A 24,544-nucleotide genomic window follows, 5' to 3' on the forward strand; every position below is an offset into this window, starting at 1 on the left:
GAGTGTGGGGGAGAGAGAGTGTGGGGGAGAGAGAGAGTGTGGGGGAGAGAGAGAGAGAGTGGGGGAGAGAGAGAGAGAGTGGGGGAGGAGAGAGAGAGTGGGGAGAGAGAGAGTGGGAGAGAGAGTGTGGGGAGAGAGAGAGTGTGGGGAGAGAGAGAGAGAGTGTGGGGGAGAGAGGGGAGGAGAGAGTGTGGGGAGAGAGAGTGTGGGGGAGAGGAGAGAGAGTGGGGAGAGAGAGTGTGGGGGAGAGAGAGTGTGGGGGAGAGAGGGAGGAGAGAGAGTGTGGGGAGAGAGGGAGAGAGAGTGTGGGGAGAGAGAGAGTGTGGGGGAGAGAGAGAGTGTGGGGAGAGAGAGAGTGTGGGGAGAGAGAGAGTGTGGGGGAGAGAGAGAGAGAGAGAGAGAGAGAGAGAGAGAGTGTGGGGAGAGAGAGAGAGAGTGAGGTGGAGAGAGAGAGAGAGAGAGTGTGTCGGGGAGAGAGAGAGAGAGAGTGTGGGGGAGAGAGAGAGAGAGTGTGGGTTGAGAGAGAGAGAGAGTGTGGGGGAGAGAGAGTGTGGGGAGAGAGAGTGTGGGGAGAGGGAGAGAGAGTGTGGGGGAGAGAGAGAGTGTGGGGGAGAGAGAGAGAGTGTGGGGGAGAGAGAGAGAGTGTGGGGAGAGAGTGTTGGGGAGAGAGAGTGTGGGGAGAGGGAGAGAGTGTGGGGAGAGAGAGTGTGGGGGAGAGAGGGAGAGTGAGAGTGGTGGGGGAGAGAGAGAGAGTGTGGGGGAGAGAGAGTGGGGAGAGAGAGAGAGAGAGAGAGAGAGAGAGAGAGAGAGAGAGAGAGAGAGAGAGAGAGAGAGAGAGAGTGGGGGGAGAGAGAGTGTGGGGGAGAGAGAGAGAGTGGGGAGAGAGAGAGTGTGGGGAGAGAGAGTGTGGGAGAGAGAGAGAGTGTGGAGGGAGAGAGAGTGTGGGGGAGAGAGGGAGAGAGAGTGTGGGGGAGAGAGAGAGAGAGTGTGGGGAGAGAGAGAGAGAGTGGGGAGAGAGAGAGAGAGTGGGGAGAGAGAGAGAGTGGGGAGAGAGAGAGAGAGGGGGGGGTGGGAGAGAGAGAGAGAGTGGGGGGAGAGAGAGAGAGAGAGAGAGAGAGAGAGGAGAGGAGAGAGAGAAGAGGGAGAGAGAGAGGGGAGAGAGAGTGTGGGGAGAGAGAGAGAGTGTGTGGGGAGGAGAGAGTGAGAGTGTGGGGAGAGAGAGAGAGAGTGGGAGAGAGAGTGTGGGGAGAGAGAGAGAGAGAGAGTGTGGGGGGAGAGAGAGAGAGAGAGAGTGTGGGAGAGAGAGAGTGTGGGGAGATAGAGAGTGTGGGAGAGAGAGAGAGAGAGAGTGTGGGAGAGAGAGTGTGGGGAGAGAGAGTGTGAGGAGAGAGAGAGTGGGGGAGAGAGAGAGAGTGTGGGGGAGAGGGAGAGAGAGTGTGGGGAGAGAGAGAGTGTGGGGGAGAGAGAGAGAGTGCGGTGGAGAGAGAGAGTGTAGGGGAGATAGATATAGTGTAGGGGAGAGAGAGAGTGTAGGGGGAGAGAGAGAGAGTGTGGGGGAGAGAGAGTGTGGGGGAGAGAGAGAGTGTGGGGGAGAGAGAGAGAGAGAGAGAGAGAGAGTGGGGGAGAGAGAGTGTGGGAGAGAGAGAGAGAGTGGGGAGAGAGAGAGTGGGGAGAGAGAGTGTGGGGAGAGAGAGAGAGAGAGAGAGAAAGTGTGGGAGAGAGAGAGAGTGTGGGGGAGAGAGAGTGTGGGGGAGAGAGAGTGTGGGAGAGAGAGAGTGTGGGGGAGAGGGAGAGAGAGTTTGGGGAGAGAGAGTGTGGGGGAGAGAGAGTGTGGGGGAGAGAGGGAGAGAGATTGTGGGGGAGAGAGAGAGAGTGTGGGGGAGAGAGAGAGAGAGTGTGGGGGGAGAGAGAGAGAGTGTGGGAGAGAGAGAGAGTGTGTGGGGGGTAGAGAGAGAGAGAGAGAGTGTGGGAAGAGAGAGAGTGTGTGGGGGAGAGAGAGAGAGTGTGTGGGGGAGAGAGAGTGTGGGGGGGAGAGAGAGAGTGTGGGGGGAAGAGAGAGAGTGTGGGGGAGACAGAGGAGAGAAACGGTGGGTGACCACACACAGAGGGTGGGTGATACACAGAGAGAGAGAGAGGCTGGGTGAGTGACTGGGCTGGGTGAGTGGTTTTCTGGGTGAGTGGCTGGATGGGGCAGGGGTGACTGGGGTGGGTGGGTGAGTGACTGACACTGACTGGGGGTGGGGGGGTGACTGACACTGACTGGGGTGGGGGTGACTGACATGACTGGGGGTGGGGGGTGACTAACACTGACTGGGGGTGGGAGGTGACTGACCTGACTGGGGGTGGGGGGGTGACTGACACTGACTGGGGGTGGGGGGGGTGACTGACACTGACTGGGGGTGGGGGGTGACTGACACTGACTGGGGGGAGGTGACTGACACTGACTGGGGGTGGGGGGTGACTGACACTGACTGGGGTGGGGGGGTGACTGACACTGACTGGGGGTGGAGGTGACTGACACTGACTGGGGGTGGGGGGGGTGACTGACACTGACAGGGTGGGGGATGACTGACACTGACTGGGGGTGGGGGTGACTGACACTGACTGGGGTGGGGGGTGACTGACACTGACTGGGGGTGGGGGGTGACTGACACTGACTGGGGGTGGGGGGGGTGACTGACACTGACTGGGGGTGGGGGGGTGACTGACACTGACTGGGGGTGGGGGGGTGACTGACACTGACTGGGGGTGGGGGGGTGACTGACACTGACTGGGGGTGGGGGGTGACTGACACTGACTGGGGTGGGGGTGACTGACACTGATTGGGGGGTGACTGACAGGGGGGTGACTGACTGGGGGGGTTACTGACTTGGGGAGATATCTGACTGGGGGGAGGGTTACTGACTGGATGGGGGTTACTGACTGGGGGGGAGGTTACTGATTGGGGGGGTACCTCTGGTGTCACACACATACACATACTCCCATACACACCTACACATACTCCCATACACACATACATTCATTCACACACACACACATTCTCCCACACACACATACACATTCTCACACACACACAGGGGAGGAAAGGCCGCGACCAGCACCACGCTCCTCCCCCGCCCACCCGCGCCCATCTCCCGCTCGTGTGGGGGGCAGGCCGACATCCCCCCCCCAATCAGCAGGGTGGGTGGGAGGCACGTGGCGAGGTATCCCCCACTGGGCGCCCAAGGTGACAGTCAGCCCCGCCGTGGCCGCCACTGCCCTGCTCCCCTCGCCGGCATGTCACAGTGCACGGCCAAGCTGCAGGCTGCTTCTTCCCCCCCAGCCCCCGGCGGCATGAAGCTCGTGGGGGGGGGGGGGCAGGCCGACATCCCCCCCCACCTCATGCGGCGGCTGGCCATCATGAAGGTAGCTGGCGCTTGGGAGGCACGTGGTGAGGGCCGAGCCCCCCCCCTCAAGCCAACCGGGCTGCAGCAGAGGTGACCTCCCGCCCCGGACATCGATCGGTGGAGCAGGGGACAGGAGGAGGGGAAGGAGACCGGAGCAGGGGACAGGAGAGCTGCCGCGGTGGGGAGTAGGGAGCCATGTGGGGACCAGGGGGATCGCAGGGAAGGAGCAGAGGGGCCGCAGCATGGAGAGTACTTACCCTCCAACAGATCTCCAGGCAGAAAGAATGGCCGCTTTTGGGGGCGGGCCCATATAGAGCCTGGCCGCGCGCCCACAAAGCCTGGGAGCGCGCGCCAATCAGGAGTCAGGTAGGGGGAGTTTTTTTTTTTTTTTTTGCGCGAGCAGGAGAAATTTCAGCGCGAACGGGGGAATTTAAAAAAAAAACACATGTGCTGCTTTGGCCAATATTTACACGCACGGGGGTTAAATCCACCTGCCCCGGGCGAGTAAATGTATAGGATTGTCGAACACTGTATATATATATATATATATATATATATATATATATATATATATATATACATATACATATACATATATATATATATATATATATATATATATATATAGCACTGTGTGCTCATTTGCATGCATTTCCCAGTAATAATTCAATTTGCTATATGCTTTGCTGTGGAGGGGTTTTCTCACTTTGTTTTACCCACCATAACTTAACTATGTATATATACATACATATGTATATACACACACATATATATATATATATATATATATATATATATATATATATATATATACTCTTTAAATATGTGCATACAGTAAATACTTTCCTGATCTACAGACTTCTGAGTGCACTAATTTAGGGCTTTAGTGTCCCCTGCTGGTCACTTTTTCAAGTGTTTAAATATGATTATTTCCCTATGCACCGTCTCTCTTTTATACTGTATTATTTGGTGAGCAGTTTGTAACTGTTTTTTGAGAGATTGTATGTTGTTCAGCTCCTGTAGCATTATGACCATGAATCACCGTTGCTGTGTGAAACGCATAGGGAATTCTGTGTAGTAAAGACGTATCTTCCGGCTCTCCGCTTGTGCCTCTTGACCCTTGGAGTTCTTCTTCCTATTTTTGGGGCGTCTGTTTGCTGGACATGCAGCCACCGCCCAATTTCTTGCTACGCGACTCCTTCCATTTGTGGACCATTACTGCATTCAGCCTGTTTTTACTCATATGTAAGTGAGAATTGAATTGCCTGCACTTTTAATACTAATCTTGTTTTCTATATGCTTTTGTTTCCAATTTCTGTGTCATTCAAACTGCATGGTTTAACAAGAACAAACTCACAGCTACGAGAATATTCTCTATTGTAAGGCTACAGCATTTTTATTCTTGGATCTTTAAATTATTCTCTTCATGTAACTATGTAACTATTTTAAAATAATCTTTCTTCCCAAATACTTTTCATTGACTCTTTTTATTTATGATGAAAATTGCAAGTTACAGCAGAGTTCATACACGATATACAGTAGGTTTGTGCTAATGACTTTCTCGGATGTCGTCTTCTTTTGGAAAATGTTATTTTTTTCTCTTGGCAGACAAGCCTCTTCAATTAATTCTATTGTTATTCAGGCTCTGAAGCGGTACGGTAAAATCAACGTCCTCATCTGTAATGCAGCTGTTAACCCCTTTGTGGGTCCATTACTGGAGACTACTAAAGAAATATGGGATAAGGTAAATATTGGTATAAATAAAATATATATATTTTAAAAACATAGGCAAATGGTTATAATGAATAAAAGGAATGAATATTAACATATATGTAATATTGGTCAAATTTGCAATGTTCGGCAATCACTAGCAAAATAATTGTGGGGATTGTTTTTAAATGAAAACTTGAAGCGTGGTTTAATATTTGAAATACTGAGTTAATTGAGTATAAATGTTGTTATTGTTGGCATCTTGAACCAGGCATGTACATTACATAGAAAAGATGACAAGGGTATGGTATTAAGATGGACATCTGTATTCTGTGTGTATACAGTGGCGGAACCTTTATTCTAACTCGGCTTAGAGCCGCAAGTCGGGAGGTTTCCCGGCTTGCTTGATTTTTTCCCTCGGCGTGCCGCGCGTCATCGATGCGCGGTCACGCTTCATCGAAAGCGTGCACGCATGACGCGCGTGCCCAGGGATCCTCGAGGGAGCCCTGGGTTCCTCTAATGTGGGGGATGGCGGTGGGGGGCTTCGGGGGACCCGGTGGACCCGGAGAGGGGAGGGGGTGCCTCGATCGGAGGACCGATCCTCCGAGGCGCGCACGGGACACCTCGGCGCGCGCCCGGTATCTGTCGCGGCCGAGACCAGGCAAATGTTAGAATAAACTCAGCCGCGACAGTAGGTTACCAATTATTTGTGTTCAAGTATTACTGTATTGCCTCGATTAGAAGAAGCACCCTTTTCCCATTTTCACATCTGAAATTGGGATGCGTCTTAGAATCGATGATTACGACAGCGGGTGGGCGGCAGCAGGAGAAGACAATCAGACCGGAGCAGGAGGAGAGTGGCATAGGAGAATGACTGGGGAGGAGCACGCTGTAACACCGTAAGTTGACCGGTGTATGACTTCCGGTGTTACAGTGTGCTCCTCCCCAGCGGTTATCCTATGCCACTCTCTTCCTGCTCCAATGTCGCCAGATGTCTTAACTTCATTCCTCCGCTTACATGGACCTCTCCTGCCGCCGCCTGCCCGCTGTCAACTTCATTCCTCTGCTGACATGGACCTCACCTGCCACTGCCGGTTAATCTGGTAAGTGAGAAGAAAATTTCCTCGATTGTAAGTACTACATCATTGGCCCATCTTACAATCAATGGCGCCTAATCGAGGAAATACGGTAATCCTATATTTTAGGCACTCTTGCATTAATTATAATTTAATTATTGCAATGCTAAACAAAAACAATCATTTTAACTCACTCAATGACAGAAACTCATGGAACCTATGGCATCTGTAAAATTACTCCTCTCATGGGATGGCTTTTGTTCCTCAGCATTTTCTATTTTTTAATTGTGCTTACATCCTGGCCACAGAGAAAAACCAAAAGCCAGGCACACAGAGAACATATTAATTAGTGCATCACAAAGATGCTAAACCGGTATAAAGAACCTTCAGGGTGACCCTGATGAAGATACTTTACTAGGTGAAACAGTACATTAATTACAGTACATATTAGTAATGTCATTGTACTGCAAGTGTGCTAGGCTTTACTATATACCAATTGTGCTCATTCTGATCTACAAAGACCACATACTTTGCTCTTTGCACACTTCATGTTCTTCAGTTAAGATTGTTTTTACTGAATTATTTTGCATTTCACTCATTTAACACTGCTTAGTGAATCTGGTCACTTTCAATTTCTCTTCATTTCAGGTTCTTGGAGTGAATGTTACGTCATATTTCCTAATGGCAAAACTGGTTGTTCCACATATGCAGAAACAAGGGTAAGAGAAGGCACACACGTGGATGTGGCTTGATAAAAAATAATGCATTATAATGTGTTTGAGGTGTTTACCTATGGAAGACTCAGTAGCTATTGGCATAATGAACGCAAACAGATGCCCATTATATTTGTATAATATACGAAAGAAGCTAAATATTCATATTTATTTATAATACATTTGTGTTGTGGGATATTATAAAAAGCAGGCCAGGGATGGCTCTCTGTTCTTAGCTTCTTAACCACTGGACATTCTTGAATAATATGTTACCAATCTTGATCTACCTTGTCCCTCCAGGAGAGCACTGTTTAGCAAATGCCTGTCAACTCTCACAATTTTCTGTAAGTCTCACAGATTTGCAGTCAGTCTCTCTGTTAGAAAAAGTGATTAAATAGACTTTGATGAAGTCTCACTGATAACATTTAGGACTTTCCCACTCCATTGAATGCAATGTGTGGGTACACAAACCATTTATCTCACAGATTTTGGTCTTAGAACGTTGACATGTCTGACTCTGTTTACACTGTGCGTACAGAGTGAAACCAAATAGAGGAATAAATAACCCTGCTCTACAACAATGTATGCTCTCAGTTAGTCAAGGTCATGATAATGAGAACATGATAAGATCACTTGTTGGTAGCTCTCAAAATACACATACTTTGAAAAATAATTATTTTAAGTCTTTTCATCTTACCAAGTTACATAGTACTGCTGCGGCCAAGTTTATTCGAGCATTTGCCCGTTCTTGGCCGCAGCAGTAGCCTGGCGCGCGCCCGAGAGTGACGGGCGCGCGCCGAAGCAGCGGAAGAGCGCCCTCCGATCGGGGCGCTCTCCCTACCGCTGCCGGGTCCGCCGGGTCCCCCGGAACCCCCTGCCGCTGTCCCGCGATCGCGGGATACCAGGGCTCCCTCGGGGAGCCCCTGGACGCGCGTGCAGGGGGCGCACGCTCCCGAAGACGCATGACCGCGCGTCTATGACGCGCGGCACGCCGAGGGGCGGCCACTAGCAAGCCGGGAAATCTCCCGGCTTGCGGTACCGGCCACACTCTAATAAAGTGTGTCGGTAGTGTAGAGGAGGATAACAGATACTGTACTTATCCTATATTTCTATTTACAGTACAGAGGCAGCTGTCTGTGTTAGGCCACTTGCCTTGGAAAATCTATGACCATCTAACAGTAGCTTGTGAGATTGTCCACAGAAGGCTGTAATGGCCCATCAAATTAACACAGCTGGGGTCCCAGCATTTGAATGGGACTCACAACCTGGTAGTAGTCACACAGCATGAGTCCCATTCAAATACAGGGACACCCGCTGTTTATCTGATCGGCCATTAGTCTGACTGCAGACATTTTTGAAGGTTCTTCAGAAATCACCCAGGATTGGATGGGTTTTAGTACAGAATTCTCAAGGCAAGTGGTCTAAAAGCTGTATATTGACCCAGTGGAAGCAAACCAAAAAGCCCAGTGAAATCTAATCTAATGATATCTCATAAGAGAAAAATAAATTCATTCCTGACTCCAAATATTGGCAATCAGATTACTCCCTTGATCAACATTTTTGTTTTACTCTGTGCCCAGGACATACTTGAAAACGAGAGGTAACTCTCAATGTATTACTTCCTGGTAAAATATTTTATAAATAAATAAATAAATAAATAAACATCCTTCCAATGTTTACTTATTTGGTATAACCTTGTATATCTTTCCTTCATATAAAGATGTCCAACATTTTTTGTAGATATCTATTTTATCTACCATCACAGCCTCCATGGGTAATGAATTACACATTTGGACTGCCCTTACTGTAAATAACTATTTCCTTTGTTGCTGGTGACATCTCCTTTCCTCCAACATTAAGGAAGGACCCTGTGTTGTTTTTATTGCCCTTGGGATGAATAGTTCTTTTGAAAGCTGTATTGTCCCCGAATATATTTGTATATAGTTATCATATCCCCTCTTAGACACCTCTTTTCTAATGGTAACAAATCTAATTTAGCTAGCCTCTCCTCAAAAGTCACATTATCTATCCCCTTCATTAATTTGGTGGCTCTTCACTGCACTTTGTCTAGTTCCATAATGTCTTTTTTATGGAGTGGTGCCCAAAGTATATTTCATATTCAAGGTCTGATCTTATTAATTCTTTCTAGATGGGCATAATTATGCTTACTTCCCTTTCATCGATTGCCCATTTAATGCAAGATAAGATCTTATTTGCCTTTGCAGGTACTGCATGACATTGGGCACTATTGCTAAGCCTGCTGTCTACCACCGCGGTGCGCAAACTTGGGGAGCGCGTCCCCCAGGTGGGTGGGAGATTTGTCTGGGGGGGGGCAGTTGCAGAGGTCCTGCGCTCTTCCCCAAGGCATTTAAAATAAATGCCAGGGGACCACGCGAGGCCTATGCAACCTCTACTTACCGTGGTTCAGCCGGCTCTGGACGTCTGACCATGGGTCATGTGACATCACGATTGCCACGGTAACGTGGCATCAAATGACGCTGCGGGTCATGTGATGTGACATGACCCAGGAGGGGGGCGTCCAGCAGGGCAGGAACGGGGGCGCGCAGCAGAAAAAGTTTCATCTCCTAAATGTATCTCCATTCAATTTGTAAGTTGCCTGTTTATTCTTGTTCCCCAAATGCATAACCTTTCATTTATCTGTATTAAACCTCGTCTGCTTTTACCTGCCCAAGTTTCTAGTCTAGCCAAGTTCTTCTTGTTCGAAATTATGCCATGCTCTGATTTTACTACCTTACACAATTTAGTGTCATCCGCATAGATGGAGATTTTGCTCTCTATGCCAACCTCAAGGTCATTAATGAACTAGTTAAAAAGCGGAGGTCCCAGCAGGGTCGGCTTAATGGCTTTTCTGCTGCACCGAGTGCCGTGGTTACAGAGTCCCCACATTCTCCCCCACAACAATTAAAATGATTGCCAAGGGGAGAGCGCAGGGCATCTGTAACACTCTTACTTTCTCCTCCCGACATTGCGTCTCCTTTCGGCATCTCCCCCCATCATTATGGCTCTGTGACATCAAATGGTGCTGCCATGACAACGGAACACCACGTGTAATGCTGGTGCCATGTACTGTAGCGTCACATTGATTTGACATTGGACGTATTGTGGCACCGCGTTGCGGTCATGGGGGTAGTGGGTGGTCATGCCAATTCAACGCCATTTGACGTTTCTGAGCCATAATGAGAAGAGCATGGCCCTGGGTCTCAGTACAAATCCTTGAGGTAGTCCACTCACAAATTAAGCCCTACCTGAAAAAGTTCCATTTATGACAACTCTCTGTCTATCCTTTAACCAGTTTTCAATCCAGGTGCAAATATTTTTACTGAGCTCAATTTGCTTTATTGTGTACACTAACCTCTTGTGTGGAACTGTATCAAAAGCTTTTGGAAAATCTAAGTATCATAGACCAGCGGTGCGCTACCCTCTGAACTACTAGTCCCAGCCTGGGCCGCTCAGTGAGCACTAACCTCATTTCAAGATTGTCAGTGTACCTCAATATTGCAAGATGCCTCTTCAGATCAGCAATCTGAAACTCTATAGAGACAATCAGCTCACACTTCCTACAGTGGTACACGTGGCACGATGTGCTTTGAGTGGCATTCTTAATCCTGCTCATTGTTGCAACTTTGGAGTTAAAAGCGCTAACAATTTAGTGTACTTCAATATACTATACCTTGGTTCACACCTTCCTTGTTCCAACTGCTTCTGTTTCAAAATCTACACTTAGCAATTAAAATCAAACAGTAATCCAATCATACACTGGCGACACACTTTATTCAAGCTCGGCTAGTCCCACGAATTCGGGTATACCCGGGTGTATTGAGGTTTGTGACTGTTTTCTGCCCGAGTGCATTGGGTTATTTTCCAGGCAGGGATTGAAGCATTTTATTCCCGCTGGCTGCAATACTGCACAGTATATATATATATACTGCATTACAATTCATGAATTTATGCCATCTGGTAGACACGCGAAGCATTGCAGCCTATTAAATCCTGATCATTATCATTTAACAGATCAGCCGCCCGTCAGCCAGGCATGAACCCAGGCTGGGAAGGCAAATGCAACGGGGCTTGTCAGAGGTGAGGAGCGGCGCATTCCAGGTATCTGCCAGGTACATACTGGGTATTTGCTCGAATAAAGTGTGTCGGTGCAGTACAGATCAGGACATGCAATCTTATAAAAATATTTTTTTATAAGTGTAGGAGATGTGTGCAGAGATTTAAAATAGGTGACTGCTTTTGGAAAATAAAGGTGGGGTTTTATTTTGCTCAAAGCTGTATCATAAAATATTACTTTTGTTCAGCATATGCGTAAACAAATATAAAGATACCTAGCTCCGCATGGAGTGCTGACTGCACAGAGCTTAGTTGCTAGCTGTGGGTTGGGGGACTAAGCCCCTTACCAAACAATAAACCACAAGTTCAAACTGAGGTCCCTGCCTTCCTCCTTGTTGGGGTAGGGGTTCTGAAGGTTCAAGCTGCAGGGTGGTCTCTCCTCTCTTGAAAGATCCAGAACCTTGCTGGATCAGAGAGAGCAGCAAGGTCACTCTTGTGCGGTCCAAGTGCACCCAGCTTCCTGAATCAGAGAGTCTCTGTGTAGTCACTATTGCAGGGTTTTTTAAGTCTGCTAATGAGCCAAGTGGAAACTGAATAATTGCATCAGGCTACAGATTAACCAGCTTTTCCAGCAAAGCCATTAGACAGGGGAAGTTCTATGTCAAAAAAAGTACATTCATATGTTTTCCAAAATGTGAGCACTTTTTGAAACAAAACAGATTAATTGCACATTGAACATATCTAATATCAACATAACAGAGCATTTCAATTCACTACTTTTGCACATTTCCAGACAATCTAAATATCTTTGTCAAGCACTGAAATATGAAAGTGCTAATTTTCTGAATATTGCCCTTTATTGTAGTCTATAATTATGATAAGATCTACTGTATACTGTATATATTATTCTTATGACTGTCTTTTTTTATTTATAGGGGTGGATCTATTATTATATGTACTTCTCTTGCAGCTTTCAGACCACATCCGGTAAGTCATGCTGTCTTAACTCTCTCTGTCTCTGTCTCTCTCTCTCTCTCTCTCTCTACACTGTACATAGACACATGTAAACTATACATAAACACACACACGTAAATTGTACATACACATACACACACATATACATTACATACACACACATAAGTGTACTGAACATACTGTATATACACACACAAACAGGTACACATATACTGTACATAGACACTGTAAGGCCTTGTCCAGGGTCGTTGCTGGCGTGCGGAGGCGCGCTGAGGCTGAGGGAAAGCGGGTGCATTCCCTGGCCTTAGACAGCGCGCCGTCCGGGGGCGTGTCGGCGGGCGGGCCAGTGACGTCACGGAGCTTGTTCGCCCTCATTGGGCGAAACGCTCACGTGACCGGCCCTGCTCTCCGGCAAGCGCTTGAATTTAAAATTTACCTAAGACCTATGCTTCCGCACGCTTGCGGAAGCATAGGCGAGCCCCTTGCAGCTGTAGGGGCTCACTGGTAAGTACCAGCGCGCGTCAGCATGGGGCGCTGACCATGCCCGAGGCCTAAGACATGTGCAGAGGTACATTCAGGGAAAAAGTTTTGAGGAAATTAAAATATGGCTTTATTCAACATGTGACTTTAAACAAGGCAAAGCATATGAAATAAACAAATACACATCCTATCCCTGTGTAAGAGCTAACACTTCCCCAGTCCCTATCTGCAAGACTGGGAGGAAAACCCCCTTAATAGCCTATCAACCCAGAGTCTCAAGAGGAACCTCAAAGCAGGTGGCACTTTATGTCAGTCTCTGGGTCTGGATAGTTGTCTGCTTGAGGGGCCAGCCTCTGGCAGGTTCCTGAGTCCTCTGTGTATAGAAATAGAGGTTTGGTCAACTGATGTCTTGCTGTCAGCACACAACCCTTCTGTGTGCTCATGACTCTCTCCTCTGTCAGCACAGTTGTGACTGTGCTCAGGAGTCTCTCTCAGCAGTTTCCTACAGGATGCTTTTCTACAGCTCTGATTAGCCAGGTGGAGACTGGTTAATTGTCTTTAGTTGAAATTAACCAGCTCCCTGCTGAATTCCTCAGACCACTGAGGTTTCTAGTGAAGCCTCATTGAGACAATGTTAATTCCCTGTTACAGACAGAAATCACACACACATGTATACTGTACATAGTATGACATAGTCCAAAGATATTAGGCAGCTTTCTGCCCGGTTTTAGGTCAGAAAGTGCAGGAATAGTGCAAAATAATCCGTTCTACAGCTTCCATTAACTCGGGTTGGTGGATGGAAAATCCAGACCACAGTTTACAATGTGTCTAGTTCTCCCTCACCTGCTCTCCTGATCACTAGAACCGGTATTTAGAGCAGAGAGGGTTGCTTTTCACTCTCTCTTCTTAGAGCCTGGAGGCTGGGGGTATCGCTGCTCCCCTGCATCCAGTTCGGGGAGGACGCCCCCTTCAAGTATCGCAGTTCCAGAATATTTGCCTGGACACTTGGGCCCGAGTTCCCCACCACGAACAGATAAGCCAAAGAAATGTTTATTACTGTGTCTAAAGAATGTATGCTGTATCTACTGACCCTAAATGAGAGGGTATTGTTTTAAGCTGGGAAATCAGGTTAGTTGGCCCAGCAAAAGTTAGAGAGGCTGATTCTGCTGTGTAGTTAGATCCCTGAATCAGATAGGATTTCTTTATATGATTTATTTTTGTTTCTTAAAGTGACAGTGTGTGAAATATTATAACAGTGATATGAGTAAATTGCTGAAGGTTAATATCTGAGTGCCTTCTGCCTACACCTACTAAAGCTGCAGTCCCTTACTGGGATGAAAATAAAGCAGACAGAAGCCTGAGTTAAACAACGTAATGCTTTGTATGATCCGGTTATTCATATAATCAACCCTAGAAGACTGTCGGGAAGATCCCTGACAGATGTCAGCGCTACAAAGAGGGGCGTTTGTCACAATAGACAGACACAAACACACGTATACTGTACATAGACACACACACAGACACACACATGTATACTGTACATAGACACATACACACACACACACACATAGACACACACACACTGTTCATAGACACAAACACACACAAATATATGCATATCATTTTACAGGAACAGTGATCATGCCCTAAAGGCTTAGGGGCGTATTCTAGTAGTTTGATGAGTTTTCTGCTACATCGCAAGGTTTGGCATGTTCTTGTCCGTTGAGTTATCATGGTATTCAGAAAGAATCTGAACCCCTCTCAAACCATGCTGTGGGAAAATGCCCAAACCGTTCGGCGAAACAGCAAACTCACCTGAGATTTTTTCTAAGTTCTCCCCCGTACGATCTGGCTGCAGAGCTGCATAGAGAGTTGCACAGAGAGAGTCACCTCTCCCTTCAAATCTCTCGGAAGCAATCACAGTGTTTTTACTTTCATTTTAATACTTGTGTGCATGAGCAGGGGGTCTCTGGAGCAGAACACGTTGATTTCAGGTCCCAGGATACAGCCCCGATATGGGGTGACGGTAACTCCTATGTTCAACTACCCCCTTCCTCCACCCCCTCTGCCCCCAATAAACAAGCTATTGAAGTTTAACTCCTTTATTGCTTTAGTGGCTAGCTACTAAGGTAATGAAGCTTTTCTTATTTTAATTTTAATACTAGTGTGCATGAGCAGGGGTCTCCGGAGCAGAACCAAATTGATTTCTGGTCCAGGGAACCCCTGCTTCTAGAGATACAGGCCCCGATATGGGGTGCCTGTATCCTCATGCAATGTTTAAATACACCACGTCACGTGACAATGTATTACAAGAAAAGAAGAAAGAGGATTGGTTTTACCTGATGCAGAGGCTCAGGGATCATTGCAGAAGATCACGTCGCCGATCAAGAGCTTCCTGATATGCCGGGATCTGGAGGGTGAAGACTTCTAAAGATAAGAAAAATATAAAATCTATGTAATTTTATTTTATCAGGTTTTTGTATTGTATTTTTTTGTTAATGTTTTTGTTTGCCCATTGACAGCTAATGTATTTATCTATGCCCCATTAGGGTATATATAAATACAGTGACAGCCAATGAATTTTTTGGCAAATGGTTGTTTTGAGTAAATTGTTATGTTTTCTTAGGTTTTGTTTTTGTTACATTTTAGGATTGTTTAGGCATTTAATTTAGTTAATTGTTCTGTTGGTTAGGGGTTTGATTAATTTAATTATTCAGGTGATTTGGTATTAGATGAATTTTATTCTTTTTGTGTTTTGGTGTTAGATTAATTTTATTGGTGTGTTTTGGCTTTTTTTGTTCTTTTCTTCTTCTGGTGTTTAGGTGCTTGGGTATTTCTTTTATTGTTGTGTCTTTGGCGCTGTATTTTTTTTTTTTAGGTTACCTTTTGACTGCTATAGTGTCTTATCATGGCCATATTATATGGGCATGATGTACCACTGTGCCAATCAATGGGAAGAGGGTGGGGATATTTGCCTTGGGGTGGGTGGTTAGGCCGCCTTTGTTGGTAGCGGGGGAAGGGGGTTAACCCCTTAATTAATTTAGCGGCTAAGGTGATTAAGGGATTAGGGGCCATTAGATTTTATTGTTTATTGTTCTTTTCCGGCCAATGGAGGACATGGATGCAGAGGATGGTGATGAGGACAACCTTCATCCTGACAGAGGTAAGTAGAAGTTTTATTTTCTTTCTGCTGACTGGCTAATGTTTTATTTTGATGGGCAAATGCACTGTTATCCATATCTGGATAACAATAATTTTGCCCATTATGGCACTGTAATGTTATGGTTTTTGTGGGTAGAGGTGGTGTCCATTCCTTGACACTGGGGTTATCTTTGCTCCCATTGAGGGCATAGGTAACCATACTGGCAATGAATGGGTTTAATAACTAATATTGTGTTTGTATTTTGTTTGAATGTTTATTGTGGGTAGCGGGGGTGGGTGAAGGTGGCATTTGACCCGCAGTGGGTGCTTATACCTACCGGGTGGATAACGGGAAGGGTTAACCCCTTCATTAACTTTGCGGTATTAACAACTAAGGTAAAAATGAAGGGGTCAACTCCTCCCACAAGCCCCCCATAAGGCCTAAATACCCACCGTGGACTAAATACCACCTTCACCCACCCCCGTTACCCACAATAAACATGGCATTGGTATTTAACCCCTTCATTTCCTTAACAGTTTGCTGCTAAGTTAATGAAGCTGCCTCTTAATTTATTTTTATTGCACCGGATTGATACCGGGGCTCTCTGGTGCTGGTATTAATGTGTATCAGCTCCGGAGAGTCCCGGCATCTATCCGATGCAGGAAAAATGCATTTTTTTCTAAGTCCCTCTCACACATCCTTTCTCTCTCTAACAATCTTTGATAAAATCACAATTCCAGCGCCCCGATGAGAATATCAAGGCTACTGGAATTGCAGGATTTTCTAAATATTGCAAGCTTGGGCTTCTCGCCAGCTCCCATGCAATGTATTTGGCCAGGAGCCAGAAATCACGTTAAAATGCTTTCCCCGCACGATTTCACCAACTCACCGTGGCTTTCTGAATAGCAACCTTGCAAATTTTTGAGAGAATTACACAAAATCCTCTGAGTAAGTCATCGAGGCTACTAGAAAAGACCCCTTAGAGTTTAACTTTAGTGCACAGTACACATATAAAAAAGAGGTTCACTTTATTCAGGGTAGTGACACAAGGGCAGCGCCTTCTTTATAATTATGATTAGAAATGGTCATTCACCCTTCACCATTTAAACCTCACTTAAACACAGCACTAGTATTTGCATACAATAAGACAATTAGTTTCATGGGTTAATCCCACCACTGCGAATAGCTATTGCTCATACAGAGCCATATTTGCTAAGTTATGCTAAATTATATACACTTGCATTTGACCAGATTTCAAAGAATGAACTGATAAAATTATGTTGTATTGGTATTTATATAAAAATAAAAATCTGTTGAAATAAGGAGATATATGTACAGTATCACATGTTATAAATATGCATTTTGTTTTTTCTATGAGTGCATTCAATAAAACAATTTGGACTGATGCAGTATGAATCATTACATTAGGTTCAGAAAAGCAAAAGCCATTTGTGGAATATTTGATCGCACGGTGAAGGTAATAATGAAGGTCTCAGCCCCTTACTTGTTTTGTGACCACAGCAAGATATCCTCTCTCTCACAGTATTGAATTAATGACTTATCATGGTAAGACTTGCAGCTAGTTATCAGTGTAGAGCAGCTGTAGAAAGCTGTGATAAGCTAATGTAGGCAATCTTGTGTGGTCACAGGAATAATACCAGGCTATCTCTATCAGGCTATATGATATCATGCTATCCCTATCAGGATATCCCTTAATTTATGTGTCATTTAGCTTGTTTTTTAACCTCACTTATTCAAACTGTCTAAAAAAAATGTACTACAGTATGTATTTATTAATAGATGATAAGCAATGTAGGTGCAACTGTCCCTCTTTGTATGAACTCAATGGTACAATACCCATGTTTCCCCTTTATAGCCCTCATGGTCTGTCAGGATTTTAGTATACTGCAACACAAGTTATTTTCCTCCGAGGAAAATCAAGCACATACAGAAATTTATATCTATTTCTCTTCTGTTATTTTCAAATCCTTATTCACCTTCCTTTATTTTCTTTTTATTTTACTTAGAATTTCGGTGCGTATTGCGTAAGTAAGACAGCACTACTTAGTCTCACCCAGGTGCTGGCAATGGCATTGCAGCCGATGAACATTCGAGTGAATGGTCTGGCATTCGGAGGAATCAACACACGTTTCAGTAATGTGGTAAGTGTGAGGGAGCAAAATAAAAGTGTAATGAATAAAAAGATGTGGATAACCTTTACTTAATATGTCCCATTTGTGTTTTGTAGTTTAGAAAAACACCCAAGCAGGAGAAAGAAATGATGACATATTATGGCATACCTAGGTATGAGAACATACTTTAACGGAGTTATCATCAGATCTCGAAAAATCAATGTGACGGAGTTATATAGTTTGTGTGAGTATATATATATATATATATATATATATATTATATATATATTATATATATATGTGTGTGTGTGTGTGTGTGCGTGCGTGCGTGCGTGCGTGCGTGTGTGTGTGTGTGTGTGTGTGTGTGTGACTGTGTGTGTGTGTGTGTGTGTGTGTGTGTGTGTGTGTGTGTGTGTGTGTGTGTGTGTGTGTGTGTGTGTGTGTGTGTGTGTGTGTGTGTGTGTGTGTGTGTATGGATGTGTGTGTGTATATATGTGTGTGTATATATGTGTGTGTATATATGTGTGTGTATATATGTGTGTGTATATATGTGTGTGTATATGCATGTATATATATATAGATATAGATATTATAAAAAACTAAATGCGCAAACTAACACAATAAAACATGAAACATGTACCAGTGAATACTGCCACAGTGTTTTAACTACCGTAATTTCCAGACTATAACCCGCAACTTTTTTCCCACGCTTTGAACCTCGCGGCTTAAACAATGACGCGGCTAATATATGGATTTTTCCCGCTTTCAATTTTTTTTTTTCCAAAAAACACATTCTGTGACGTCCTCAGTTTTTTGGTGGCCTGAAGCTTTCATTAGACCCAGGGTGGGCAACCCTTTCGCCATTCGCCACTTGTGGCGAATTGGGAGTCAAAGTGTGGCGAATTGAGTAACCACAATATAAGGGTCGACCTCCCCATTCAGCCCGCTCTCCCCACTCCCCGATCAGCCCGCTCTCCCCCCTCCCCGATCAGCCCGCTCTCCCCCCTCCCCGATCAGCCCGCTCAGAGAACTGCAGGCAGCAGCGCGCTCTAGCATTGAGGCACCTGCGGCACCGGTAGGCACCTGCAGCATATAGACATGTGCGGCTTATTTATGTTCAAAATAATATTTTTTTTTAAATTCAGTGGGTGCGGCTTATATTCAGGTGCGCTCAATAGTCCGGAAAGTACGGTATACACAATAGTACTATATATGGAACAAAAAAGAGAAACACAGGCGCAAACAATGATAAATAACTAATATACAGAGTACCAGAAATAAAATAGACTGGGGACAATTGCTGATATCTATAGATGAAGTCTCTGAATAAATGAGAAAGAAACAGAATATGGTGAACTACGCTTGTATTCTTTTAACTGCACAAAAGTAGAAGAAATGCAGGAAAACGGCGGTGCATCTGCTGCTGCTGTAGAAGATTTTAGACCACAAACTGCAAACTATAGTTTGCAGTTTGTGGTCTAAAATCTTCTACAGCAGCAGTAGATGCACCGCCGTTTTCCTGCATTTCTTCCACTTGTTTCCTGGTAGGAGCACGCTTGACAGGACCAGGATATCCCCAAGGTCAGCAGTGAGTAATTTATTTACTTCATTCATGTGATCAGTCCCACACACGGTTACCTAGACAACCACATAAGATTTACCTATATGGCTAGTGGCAAGTCTATGGGAGTGTGTTTCAACATTGGACTATTTGGAATCCTGGTCTCATGAACTGTCTTATGCTATGAAGATGTTTATATAATATATTATGATTCAACATTGCCTACTCCTGGTTAGCATCACAAGTGGGAATTAACCCTCCCCTTTCCTTTCTAAACTGCGCAAAAGTAGAAAGCTACTTACAAAGTAGCAGGTAAATCAGGCATGTAGGATACATAAAATCCTCTCCTCCCTGCTGATCTGTATGGTGGTCTATCCTGGCTCCATGTGGAACGCCGAGACTCCTCGCGTTGACACAGATACGTCCGCAGCTGCCTTCCGATACTCCTTGCTAGCCCTCAAGTCTCGCAGGATTGCGAGCGTGACATCACAGCATATAAATCCACTGACGGGGAAGCAGGGGATAATGTCCAGCCAGCAGATAATATTATAATAATACTGGATAATAAATGCTGCCAGTCCAGAGAATAGGGAGAGCCTATGGAAATGTTCTTAAAGCCTCCACCCGATGCGTTTCGTCTTAATGAAAAGACTTCGTCTGATGATTCCCCTGACAAAGTCTTTATATTAAGACGAAACGCGTAGTGTGGAGGCTTTAAGAACATATATATATATATAAAACACACACAAAGATGTAGCGCTAAGGTGGAATAAATGTGAATAAAGGTGAAAGATATTAAATATTAAACTTAAATTGTGGAATAATTATATATTAAACTATACTATACATTGAAATTAACCATAACGTGACCAGTGAAAAAAAATATATATATAAAAGGATAAGTCCAAAAATGTTCCACTTGGTGAAGATACAGAGAGGGAATAGTCACAACAAACAGATCCTAGGGGCACTTTGCAGCTTCATATGAAGTGGAATAGCCAACCACTATAATACCTAAGAACAAAAAACAAAAAGAAGCGCAGGTTCCATAGCATGTAACTGTATAGCATAATAATGCATTTAATAAAACAAGCATCCCCAAGGAATTGCACTTACAGGATTAAAAAACAGACACTCATTGGAGAGAAATCTCTGTTGGGAATCAACCACGGGGGTGGGGGAGTCCGGAACAAACAGGGTGCACCTGATTAGATGGTACCCACATATAGCTCCTGCCACGAGCTGGAGCTGATCCGCTGTGTCCGCTGCAAATTTAGACACGTGAGGACTTACCGGCATCTGCATTTCTCTACTCTTTCCGCTCGTAGACTTCTTGTGAGGTTATTATTAATAGGGCTCAGATATTAAGTGAGGTTAGTAGGAATATTATAAAATAAATAAAATAATAATTGATAAATTATAATAATGTATTTACAATGTATAATTTATCAATTAATATATAAATTATACCATATCATACAGGAATAGAACCCTTGATCTTTCATATGCTAGACCAATTCTATACCCCCAAGCCACAGAGATTGTGTGATGTCAAAGGCTCTAAAGCATACTTAACATATTGTACACAGTGCAGTTCACCGCCCTGTGCTTCAGAGGTTAAGTATATTTATAGTCAGTGACATCACACCAATGTTGTTGTGTAGCAGGTAAAGAATTGGTCTAGTAAGTGATGGACGGTCCTGAGTTCAATTTCTGCATGTGTATTATATAAAATGTTTTCATTTTCATTTCATGTTCAACTCCCACATAGTGTGAGGATGTGTCTATTAGCACATGGTGTAGGGGGATGTGTGTGTCATGTGACCCACCTCCTTTGCACTCGAGAAGTCCACAGTAGAGAGCCGAGAGCTGCAGACAGGAGAGAAATGCAGATGCCGGTAAGTCCTCGCGCGGCGAAAGGAGGTGTTTTTAAATCGGGAGCCATGTTTAGACCGCATTATAAGCAGATCCGCATTGTAGCGGATCGCACTATAACAGGGTTGAGCTGCATATATATATATCAGTATTTTTTTTTGTTTGTACAACACCATTTACATTTGCTACTGGTTGGGATTTTACTGTATGTCAAAACATTGACTTATATATATAAAGATACCCTAAATCAGGGGAGCACAAACATTTGATGCTGCGTCCCCCGGTCTCGCGCTCTCTCTCCTACCTGGCATCCACATCAAAGGATGCTCCGGGGTCACGTAATGTCAGGTCACGTGACCCGCGGCATGAAATAACGCCAGTGACGTCACATGACCCCGCGGCGTAATTTTATGCCATGTTGCCATGGCGATGCGTCTGAATCCTGGAAAAGTTTTATGTTGCAGAGGCCTCATGAGATCCCCTGGCATTAATTGAAATGCCTTGAGGAGGAGCGCGGGACCTCTGCAACTGCCCGTGCCCCCCCAGACAAATCTCCCACCCCCCCCAGTTTGCGCACCGCTGCAATGTTGTTTTCACAAGTTATTGGGACATAGCTTGTTTGCCCAAGGCAAAATATCAAATATTTGTCTAAAACTCAATCCAATATTAGCAATTATACATAAAGCACATAAACATAGTAATCTTGGTTTGACCTGTATATTCCACCTCTGTGTAATATCCACCTCCCACTTTTTCGATATACTATACTGTACGTTCTTCAATGTTATGCAAAGTTAATGCATACAACTGTCTAGAGTCGCTTAATGCGGAGACTGTAAATTTTTGCACACACCATGTTATCTCACTGTCTAGGAATATTTCACTGAAAATGTGTTAAATCTAAAGTTCATTTAGCTACATTTGTATCCTTTTGATACTTTGCAAAACATTTAGAAATAAATTATACAGGAAAAAACAAAAATAAAAATGCGCCAAATGGGATGTAACTGTGAATATGGGCTATGTGTTAAAGCAAATTGCAAAAAAACAAAAACAAAAAACATGTGACATGAACCAGTCCGGTGTGTATACTGTAGGGTCTTGCTAACAGTAGTAGATGAGTAAGATAGCCACAACCCAATAAATGACGCAGCTTCTTGAATCAGGGAACCCCAGTCCCTGATAAGACCGTAACAGCAAAGAAGAAAAAAGTTAGAAGCGCAGTCAAAATGGGGTTGTGGTCAAACTAAACACCTTTATTAAAAATCGTGTCCCAGGGATCACCCTCTAGGACAACAAAAACATAATGATCAATACATAAATGATAATGTTAAAAACTGTGCAGATGAAGCTGTTGTGCAATTGCACTCAATGGGTCTCCAAAGGGTTAAAAACGGGAATAACCCGGTAGAAAGTCAGAGTCCTGCAAGCTGTGCACTGCCCGGGCAGGATTTGGTATAGTGGGGTACCCCAGGGTTGAGCCAATGCTCAATATGCTCACCCTGAATTCACTGCTGGTCCGTGGGGGTCCGGTAGTTTCCTTCAATCCCGAAATCTGCTCCGGTACACGCTGCACAGATGCACGATGGCACACGATACCACACAGACCTCCGGGTGTCCGGGTCTGATGTCACTTCCGGCTGTGACGCACAGACCCTTCCCGGTAGTCTCTGGGCTGCGTCTGTCAGCTCTCCTCCTCCTGGTGGTTGCCGATGAACAGGCAAACAAGCTTGATCAGGTGCTACTGGCTGGAGCCCAATGTATGATGTTACTTGCTCCGCTCCACTGCACTGAATGAGAGCTAACACCCTATGCTCCTCCTCCTATGCGTTTTACCATTAGATGGCTTCTAATGGTGAAACGCGTAGGAGGAGGAGCATAGGGTGTTTGCTCTCATTCAGTGCAGTGGAGCGGAGCAAGTAACATCATTAGAAGCCATCTAATGGTAAAACGCATAGGAGGAGGAGCATATGGTGTTTGCTCTCATTCAGTGCAGTGGAGCGGAGCAAGTAACATCATACATTGGGCTCCAGCCAGTAGCACCTGATCAAGCTTGTTTGCCTGTTCATCGGCAACCACCAGGAGGAGGAGAGCTGACAGACGCAGCCCAGAGACTACCGGGAAGGGTCTGTGCGTCACAGCCGGAAGTGACATCAGACCCGGACACCCGGAGGTCTGTGTGGTATCGTGTGCCATCGTGCATCTGTGCAGCGTGTACCGGAGCAGATTTCGGGATTGAAGGAAACTACCGGACCCCCACGGACCAGCAGTGAATTCAGGGTGAGCATATTGAGCATTGGCTCAACCCTGGGGTACCCCACTATACCAAATCCTGCCCGGGCAGTGCACAGCTTGCAGGACTCTGACTTTCTACCGGGTTATTCCCGTTTTTAACCCTTTGGAGACCCATTGAGTGCAATTGCACAACAGCTTCATCTGCACAGTTTTTAACATTATCATTTATGTATTGATCATTATGTTTTTGTTGTCCTAGAGGGTGATCCCTGGGACACGATTTTTAATAAAGGTGTTTAGTTTGACCACAACCCCATTTTGACTGCGCTTCTAACTTTTTTCTTCTTTGCAGAAATAAATTATTTTTGTTTCAAATGCATTTTGGACTGTTTCACTCATTTCTGTTCTATAAATGTACTGATATTTCTTTTATGACCTTTTCTTTAGGATTGGGGAACCAGAGGAATGCGTAGGGATTGCATCATTTCTTTGCTCTCCAGATGCTTCTTATATCAATGGTGAAAACATTGTAGTTTCTGGAGGGTCCCATGGGCGACTCTGAAAAGTCTTTGTATGAAGACAAGACTAGATAAGTGTTTGCATGTACTCTATTCTTATATTTCAAAGCTCACTTTTATTCTATGTCTGATTATTCTCCTAGGGAACAAAGTTACTAGTCTTGTTTCCATCATTTAAATTTAATATGGTAATTACGTTTTAAGCAATATATGATTGGTGTAACAATGGCTGTAACAGGCAAGATGATTTATAAAAGGTGCAAGATGATCTTGGCATGGAAACAGTTTGGCTCAATAATTTTGATTACAATGTTATCCTAATGAAGTTTGGGCTAACATACAATGTTTGCAAGGTTATCCTCATAAATATCCAGTTGAAGTAACATTGATAAAGAACTTGTCTTGGTGAAACATAGGGGCATATTCAGTACTTCATGAGTGATGATCAGTGGAAAAGTCAGTACTGCTTTATGGAAGACAAGAGCAAGTTGCCAAATGCATTCTAGGCACAAAGTTGAATATGTTGCTTTGTCATAATTTGTAACAGTGATAGCAATACTACAAAATAAAAAAATACAATGCAATCACTCATTTCAGTTATTACTATTGTTTCAAGCCTCCTTGTCTCTTGTGTTTAGTCTCTTGTCCTCATTTGCTGTTCACACCT

General features: G+C 44.8%; 1 protein-coding gene across 1 annotated transcript in view; it reads left to right on the plus strand.

Moving 5' to 3' along the window:
* LOC142465092 (dehydrogenase/reductase SDR family member 4-like) overlaps positions 1-24,544 on the plus strand; it is a 43,145-nt gene extending 18,601 nt beyond the window's left edge. Inside the window, exons 3-8 of the mRNA XM_075569002.1 lie at positions 5,029-5,130; positions 6,821-6,891; positions 11,895-11,946; positions 17,584-17,718; positions 17,805-17,860; positions 23,807-24,544. Of these exons, the coding sequence (XP_075425117.1) occupies positions 5,029-5,130; positions 6,821-6,891; positions 11,895-11,946; positions 17,584-17,718; positions 17,805-17,860; positions 23,807-23,921 (531 nt within the window). The 3' untranslated portion in view covers positions 23,922-24,544. The remainder of the gene's footprint in view (positions 1-5,028; positions 5,131-6,820; positions 6,892-11,894; positions 11,947-17,583; positions 17,719-17,804; positions 17,861-23,806) is intronic.

Source organism: Ascaphus truei, chromosome 13 (assembly GCF_040206685.1).
Source record: "Ascaphus truei isolate aAscTru1 chromosome 13, aAscTru1.hap1, whole genome shotgun sequence".
In the NCBI taxonomy this organism is placed as follows: Eukaryota; Metazoa; Chordata; class Amphibia; order Anura; family Ascaphidae; genus Ascaphus; species Ascaphus truei.